Here is an 8,435-nt window from a genome sequence, read left to right on the forward strand (position 1 = left end):
CTGATACACGTTTGGAAATACTTCGAATAAAAAGGACAAAAATGTGATAAAACATAAGCCTATATTAGTTATACAGTGCTATTGTGGCTGCTGTGTCACATGACAAGCATGACGAGCCCCCACCCCTCTCACTCGTGCCCCCTCAAAAATCATGAGTGCATGACGCCCCTGAGTGTGACACATACATACATACACTACCAGTCAACATTTTTTTGAACAGTAAGAAAGCTCCAATAAAAAAGATCCAAAGATCAGCATTTATCTGAAATAAAAAGCTTTTGTAACATTATAGGCTACATATACCATTCAAAAGCTTGGAGTCAGTATATTTTTTTTCATTGGGAAATGATAGAAATTAATACTTTTATTTAGCAAGGATGCTTTAAATTGATCAAAAGGGACGATAAAGACATTTATAATGTTACAAAAAAATTATATTTCAGATAAATGCTGTTCTTCTGAACTTTCTATTCATCAAAGAAACCTGAAACAATTCTACTCAGCTGTTTTCAACATAATAATAAATGTTTTTTGAGCAGCAAATCAGAATATTTTAAGGATTTCTGAAGGATCATGTGACTTGATGCTAAAAATTCAGCTTTGAAATCGCAGAATAAATTACATTTTAAAATATATTCAAATAGAAAACAGTTATTTTAAATGGTAAAAATATTTCACAATATTACTGCTTTTGCTGTATTTTGGACCAAATAAATGCAGGCTTGGTGAGCAGAGGAGACATCTTTAAAAAGCATTAAAAATCTTACTGTTCAAAAGCTTTTGACTGGTACGTACCCACTGTATATATAGTGGTGGTGGGCCGCCTGGACCAAAAATTGCCAGGGCCGATTTTTTGTCCCAGTCCAGCCCTGGTTAAACCCATAAACACAAGCTCATGCAAAAAAGTTTTGCTTTTGTACTGTGCAAAGTTCAAATTAAGTTAACTCTGACCTATGGACATTTGACCATTAGAAGATCAATAGGCCTACATCACGCTGGGACCTCTTAGCTGGTCCTCATAACTCACACTCAAAGGCAGACTTAACCACTAGGCAAAGGTAGGCGACTGCCTTGGGCCCCCAAAAGCCAAGGGCCCCCTAAAAAAATTTTTTATATGCGAGATGCACGTTCAACGTTCAAGTGGTGGTTGTGGTGTTCATTAGCACGACAACCGTCTGTGCGTCCGCGTTGAACGTGCTTCTTAGCAAAAGTAGGGCGATGTAGAAAATGGGGACAGAATCCCGGAATCTATTCATAAAAACGGAATTTACTGTGTAACGCGGAATGTGACGGAATGAACGGCGCAGACGCGCGTTTCGTTTGCTATTGCACGCGCAACGCTCGCGGTTGTCTGTAGTAGCAAAATAGTATTTTTGCCATTTAATATTCACATGCACTAGTCCATATCGCGGTTTGATTGAAGTGTACTGAATTGCAGTGTACTGAAAATGTAACTGATTTGATTTATTCATTCAATATTTGACAAATTCCGTGACATTGCTGGTTACACAGTAAACTTCTGTTGTGTAGCATTTTGAATGTACAAAATTAAAGGGTTTGTTTAATTTTCATTGGAATAAAAGATAGATTCATGTTTTTGCCTTCATTTGATTACCAGAAAAATGAAAATACACAACACAGAATTTCTAATAATTTCTATAAAATTTCATAGGGCCCTATTATTGTACACAAATTAATAAATTAAGTTGTTTTCATGAATTCAATTAATTAGATATGTTTTTGATTAAACCATTCAAATGGAATACAGAAAAATTAAAATGGAAAGCGCAGAATTTGGGCCCTAAGAATGTAATTTTTGTTAAACTTTTAATAGGCCTAAACTGCTGTTAAATTAAACAAGTTTCATGATTTTAATTAATTATACATGTTTTTTGTTAATTTAATATAATCATCCAGAAAAATTACAACGAAAAAAAAAACTGAATACAAAAAAATTACAACGAAAAAATTAAACTTAGGCTAATTTGGGAAAAATAAAACGGATTTCATAGGGCCCTACAGATATCATGCATCTGAAGCTATAATTTTAATACTAAGCAACAGTGCATATTATATAGGGCCTATTTAAATTTTTTTAAAAGGCACTCACTCGTTTTTGTGAAAGACCCAAGAAGGACCATGTACACTTTCCACACAGGCACACTTCATGTTTGGTTGAAATAATCCTTAAGCATGTAAATTTATAATTTCCTTCAGTTTAATTTAAATGTGCAATTAAAATAAATAAAAAATAAATGTATATTTTAAAGTTTAGAATTAGACAGCCTTGCGTTGTGTAGACAATTGCATAGTGAAAATTACCCCAACGCACCACCTAGTGTCCAACCTACTCTAATACTATTATAACCTGTTTAAATGTGAACAAGGGATTTACAACATTAAAGAAATCCTTTATTTATAACATGTACATGAAAAATCTAAAAGATTAGACACAACTATGGGACACGGTTGTGCAGCAGCGAGCAACAGTGAAAGCAACCTCAAGGTTGTAAATGTGTGAAATTGTATAGGACCCCATTCCTGTATTTTGCCTGGGGCCCCCAAATCACTAAATCCGCCCCTGCTCACACTTTAAAGCTGCAGGTAGTGATATGAGAAAAGCTTTTCAAAACTCTTTATCAAATTAACCAATTGCTTTGCAAAATGAATCACAGTTTCAAAACACGCTAACACTATGTGCTAGCAACACTTGCTGATCAAAAGTGTAAATGCAAAGTAAACACAGCCCTAATGTGCATAAAGGCACAAACAAGTTTTTTTAATGGCAATGTATTGTATGAAATGTAATATACAAATTAATAATCATTAAATTTGAAGATTATGTCCGTGTTCTTTTTTTAAAGGGGTCATGAACTGCCTCTGTTTTTTATTTTGTACTGTTCTCTGAAGGCCAGGACACACCAAGCCGACTTAAAAAAAACTAACGGCGACGAAAGCCGACGGTGTTGTCGCCTCGTGTTGGCAGCGTCGGACCAAAAAGCTGCGCTCGAACACACCGCACAGAACTAACATGTGTGTTCTGCGCATGCGTGAGAGGAACGAGCTGTCCACATCAGCAGCTATTAATAGTATATATTCGTCATTCAAAAGGAGATACCAAAACAAAGATACACGAGATAAACACAGATATACGAAATGTAAACAAAGAGACGCTTGCTTGCCATTTTGAATATCAGTAAGGTTGAAAACTTTAATCATTTTAAGCGGCTCATCTTGTTATGAAAACATCCGCATATTAGAATGATTGGAAAAGATCACATAACATTTAAACAGCCTTCTGTCTGTACCGCCTTCATTTACATGCTTGTTTTCATCACTTTCGCTTTACGGGCACGGACTCGTTCGCTAAACTGAACATCCAATCAGAGCTCTCACTCACGCCGACGGCCCCGACACCGATTCAACATGTTATATCGGGCAAACAGCCGACCGTCGCTCGCCGTCGGCCGACGTTGGTGTGTCCCGGCCTTGAGGTCCACTTATGATGTTATAAAGATTTTTACATCAAAAAACAAAACAATTAATAGGCTAAAAGTAATAGACTATTTTATGTCCTGTTTTTGACCCCCCTCTTTTAAACGCTCTGTTTGAATAGGTGTGGAGGATTGTAGACTCGGAAGTAGCTAAACGTCCACTTGGCTTGTGTATGCTTGACAGTCTACATCCTTCACGGATGGACACTGCTGTAATTTAGGTTAAAACACATAAATATTCAGTACATATCAAATTATCTGTTAGACAGACTTTTAAGATCCGCTGACAGAGCTCTTTTATCTGTCCCTCGTTCCCATTTGAAAACTAAGGGTGAGGGAGCTTTTTCTGTCACTGCCCCCGTCTGTGGAACCAATTGCCTCTAGACTGCCGCCTTGCACCTTCCATTACCATTTTTAAATCAAGGTTAAAAACTTATCTTTTCTCCTTAGCAGTTTAATTTCACTTTATTGTCTGTCTTGTTTGGTTCTTTTCTGTTTTTTTTCTCTTTTAAATTTATTTTACATTGTTAAGCACTTTGGATAGCTTTGCTATGTTTAAATGTGCTATATCAATAAAATGTACTTACTTACAAAGCAATAGTGATCACGTAATAAAAACTCACATTCCAAAAGCTGTCCTTTTGGCAGACTGCCTTCAATATAAGGTGTTTTTAGAGTAACAACAAAGTTTTGAGTCCTGAAACTTACAGGATGTTTTTATAGTACAATGACCTCTTATATGTTAAAAGATCAACGCAATTTTGGTTTCTCAGTTCATCACCCCTTTAAAGACGCATGTTTATTAACGCATATTCTCTCCTCCTGGGAGTATAACATATCCTCTCCTTCCAGGTCAAAATGACACGGAGGGTGAAAATTAAATGTATACATTTTTTTGGTCCAGAAAGTTTATCTTTATCCATTTTTATATATTTTTCTCTTAATATTTATGTAGGTTTTTTTAATACTTTTTGGTGATTTAAATTTAATTTAATGTAATTTTTCGTAATCGTTAATATTATAATGGGTCTCTGTGTGAGTGTGCGTTACATGTACAGTGTGTGTGTGTGCATGCGCGTGCATGTAGGTGGGGATATGTGATGGTTTTCTGGCTTGGAAATATTCTCTAGGCTCAGCCCTTCGTCTGGATATAAATCTTTTCTGGATTGTGTAAGATTTTGTATCCTAAAAAAAAATTGCAAAAAAAAAAAGTCAAAAGTCAAGTGAGACAAAAGTCTCATACCATAATGATGAACGCTTGATTTTTGAGGGTTAAAGCCATCATTGTGGCCATTATTAAATTAGTTAGTTTTTTTTTTTTTTTTTTTTTTTGGATACCCTAAATTAAAAAAAACTAAAACTGCGAAAAGGTGGCAGTAAATGTCTTAATTTGTAAATATTTTATTATTATTATTATTATTATTATTATTATTATTAAACAATATATATTTAACATAACTCTGACCGGCACCCAGGGAGGGAGCTAGGGGTTTTAAGCAAATGTAAGATTCTCTATCAAATTACAGAAGTTTAACACATTATTTTTCTTCATTAGGACGCCCCCTAGAGAAGAAAAGAAAAATTATCATATTTTTTTAAATATCTGCCTTAATCAACACAAAATAGGTGTCATTTGAAAGTTTGGAGTCTAACTTTTACGATGCATGTGGCCACTTTGATTAACTCCTAAGTAGTGCTGAGTTATTTGCGGATAAATAGAAAAAAAAATTTTTTGTGCCATGTACTCTAATATGTCAGAATTTGAGAGTGTGGTCAAGAATTTCCCTTGACCACACTAATTTTTCTCACATTTTATCGCCTATTTCTCAACTTGCAATATTCAAATGCAAAGATTTTTTTTCCATACAGCTCAGATAGTCATATGTCATTTGAAAGGTATCATCGAGTAGAATAAAACAAGTATAATTTTTTGGGGCTTTGACTAAACTTGAGTGAGGCATTACTTCAAATTCAAAACAACCGTTTCAAAACTGTAAAGGGCTAAGAGAAGGGCTACCTTGGTTCCAAATGCTGTAACTTTTGATTACTTCATGATATCACCACAGAATTTAATTCACATACAGCACACATGTTGGGGAACATCACCAAAAAATGTGTATGGCACTCAGAAAACAACAGTTTTTAAAATTCCTTCAGGGAGTCAAGAGCTAAACAAAAAGGCCTGTTTTGTTACAAAATACTGTAACTTTTGGATACTTTATCCTATCACCACAAAAACAAATAAATAAAAAATAATTTTCTGTCCTGAGATATTGAATGTCAAATAAGACAGATATGAAAATTTATCTTGAGCACTCAACTTTTTCTTACATTTTTATTAGCTATTTATCAGCAGGAGAATGTCCAAATGAAATAATATTTTTCCAGCTGAAAGTACAGAAACTTTTCTATCAAACGATACCAACCTTTTGACTCTCCTTGCTACAGTCTTCGAGTTATGAGTCATTATCTTTGTGTATGTCACTGTATTAAAGGCTCCTGTAAGAGGGACCTTTATTATGAAACTGGAGTCATAATAGTACTTTGGTAGAGGGCAGTGTAGTTTGATGAGCTGCCGCTGTTTGCTGTGTTTGCTGTGATCTGTCCGAGCCGTCAGCTGCAAGGATGATACTTTCACTTTGTTCGTGGGGATTTTTGCAGATTTAATATCAATGTGAGAGTCACTGACAACAAAGTAAGTCTATTTTATTTATATTTGTGTTTACAGTGATCACTACAGATCGCTATTAATGCAAGGGTTATATGCGTTTGTACCATATGAACATGCCCAGACATGTCCTGTAACGATCGTTCTGTAGTATTCAGATCGGGAATATTACTTAACGGGTAATTATTCATTCATTCATGATGTCTTAACAACGTGATGTTGTTCTGTTAAGCTGCTACAATACCAAAAGAGTGATTAGCGTTCTGTTTATGCAAATGTTACTCCGATGCGCCATGATTCTATCCATATATGGGAACTTTGTTCATAGGGACAAATGATCACTCATGACTTGTAGTTTTCTGTGAAATACCTTGTTTCTCTTCATTTAACTGTATGTTCAGTAGAGAAATGCCAATTATGTGAATTATGAATGCTTTGGTTTCATTATGTAACCGTAAATATTACTATTGTTTATCTATATCTTTAGCCTATTAATTTCTTTTTTGTACTTATTTTGCAGACTATCTACACCTTTGATTGTACCTCTGTGGCCCTTCCTTTTCTCTACTAATACACCATAGAAAGCTAATCACCTGTCTCTTCATTATTGGTGCTCTGACCGGCACCCAGGGGGGTTTACTCATCCATTACCTGATCAGAACCTAACAGTCCCAAAGTCTCTATAACAAATTGGTCCTTCGAGCCGGATGAGTATTCCCTTCTGACATGATGGATCCTGATGAGGAGATTATTGCTGGTGTTCGTCCTAAACGCCATACTCGTCCTCCAGCTTACCTACAGCAGTATGAAGAACAGTATAGCCGAGGCAGACCTGTCGCTGAGTATGATGTCCCACACCCCTGGGAGGCACCTGTCCACCGGACTCCCCCCCCATCCTTCCAGCCTTACGCCACTCCCCCTGGTGGTTACCTGGTCTGTTCTGATGGCTCTCGGATGTCCTCAAATTATCAGCCTCCACAGCATGCTGAATTCCATCAGCCATCCTTCTCCTCGCCTCAAGCGGCTGGTTTCATTTCCTCTGCACACGACAGTGAACTACAGCACCTGCGTCATGAGCATGCACAATTAATGCAGACTCATCAGGCTTTTCAGGCAGACCTGAGGGAGCTGAGAGATGTCCGTTCGGAAGTCAGAGAATTAGTTCAAGTTGCTCTGTCCCTTCGAGCTGACCTTCAAACCAGTCAAACGAGTGAAACCAGAGGTCAGAATCTCTCACCTGCACAGCCACCGGTGTTGCAGTTATCCAGTCCTCCTGTGAGGCGGTATGAATCCACACCTTTAGCGGAGAATGAAAATTTTGCTGATCTTCCCTTACCGCCATGGCCTGAGCCTGACGTTGACTTGATGAACCAGGTGGGTGACCTTGCACTCTCCGACATGGGTGTCACTGTTTACCAACCGGTGATACCAGAGACTAGAAAGTATTCCTTTGTGTTTCCGGCTAAGAGACTAGAAAGTATTCCTTTGTGTTTCCGGCTAATGAAACACGCCCTCCTCAGCATTATGCTCCTGACACTTGTGGGCTTCCCCCACCTCCTACCCCTAAAGAGCTTCGAGAGTTCCTCACATCTGCGGCCATGCCCTTACCTGCTAACCGCACGACCTTGCCTGTTTCTCCGCGATTCAGTTCGGTACCTTCTCATTCGAATCCTCCAGCCTTTGCACCAAAGGCAGAGCCCGGTCTACGTCCTGTAGCACCTTATTCTGGGTCTGAATATGTATAAAGGGGGCCTTCTCCTACGATTCCTAAGTTCTGCCGACCTGATCCTGGTGAGTTTGCTCGGCTCCGGATAGCTCTGGAGAACCTGCTTCCCCCAGACGGGACAGAACTATTCAAATATCAGATCTTAGTGGATCACCTTAAGCTGGAGGAGGCTCGAATGATAGCGGATGCTTATCTTAACTCACCTACTCCCTTCACTGATACGATGTCAGTGCTTCATGAAAAATTTGGCCAACCACATCAGCTAGCTTTAAGGAAGATTGCTATTGTTCTTGAGTGTCCTGACATAAAGCGAGGTGATATCTCAGCCTTCCAGAGGTTTGCTCTGCAGGTGCAGTCACTAGTGGGCTTATTGAGAACCCTGGGACATGACGGTGAGCTGGAGCTGAGTTGTGGGTCCCACGTCGCACGCCTCCTGAGTAAGCTACCCCCTGAGCAGCGAGCTGAGTTTCGTCAACATATGTTCCGCCAACCTGGCACAACCCCTAATCTGGTTGAACTTTCAAACTGGCATCGTTACGAAACTTGG

General features: G+C 38.1%; 1 protein-coding gene across 1 annotated transcript in view; it reads left to right on the forward strand.

Moving 5' to 3' along the window:
- LOC107568435 (uncharacterized) overlaps positions 1-7,878 on the forward strand; it is a 9,760-nt gene extending 1,882 nt beyond the window's left edge. Inside the window, exon 2 of the mRNA XM_016254405.1 lies at positions 6,683-7,878. Within this exon, the coding sequence (XP_016109891.1) occupies positions 6,889-7,878 (990 nt within the window). The 5' untranslated portion in view covers positions 6,683-6,888. The remainder of the gene's footprint in view (positions 1-6,682) is intronic.
- The last annotated feature ends 557 nt before the right edge of the window (positions 7,879-8,435 follow it).

This window comes from Sinocyclocheilus grahami, unplaced genomic scaffold (assembly GCF_001515645.1).
Source record: "Sinocyclocheilus grahami isolate Dianchi unplaced genomic scaffold, SAMN03320097.WGS_v1.1 scaffold1244.1, whole genome shotgun sequence".
NCBI classification, from domain to species: Eukaryota; Metazoa; Chordata; class Actinopteri; order Cypriniformes; family Cyprinidae; genus Sinocyclocheilus; species Sinocyclocheilus grahami.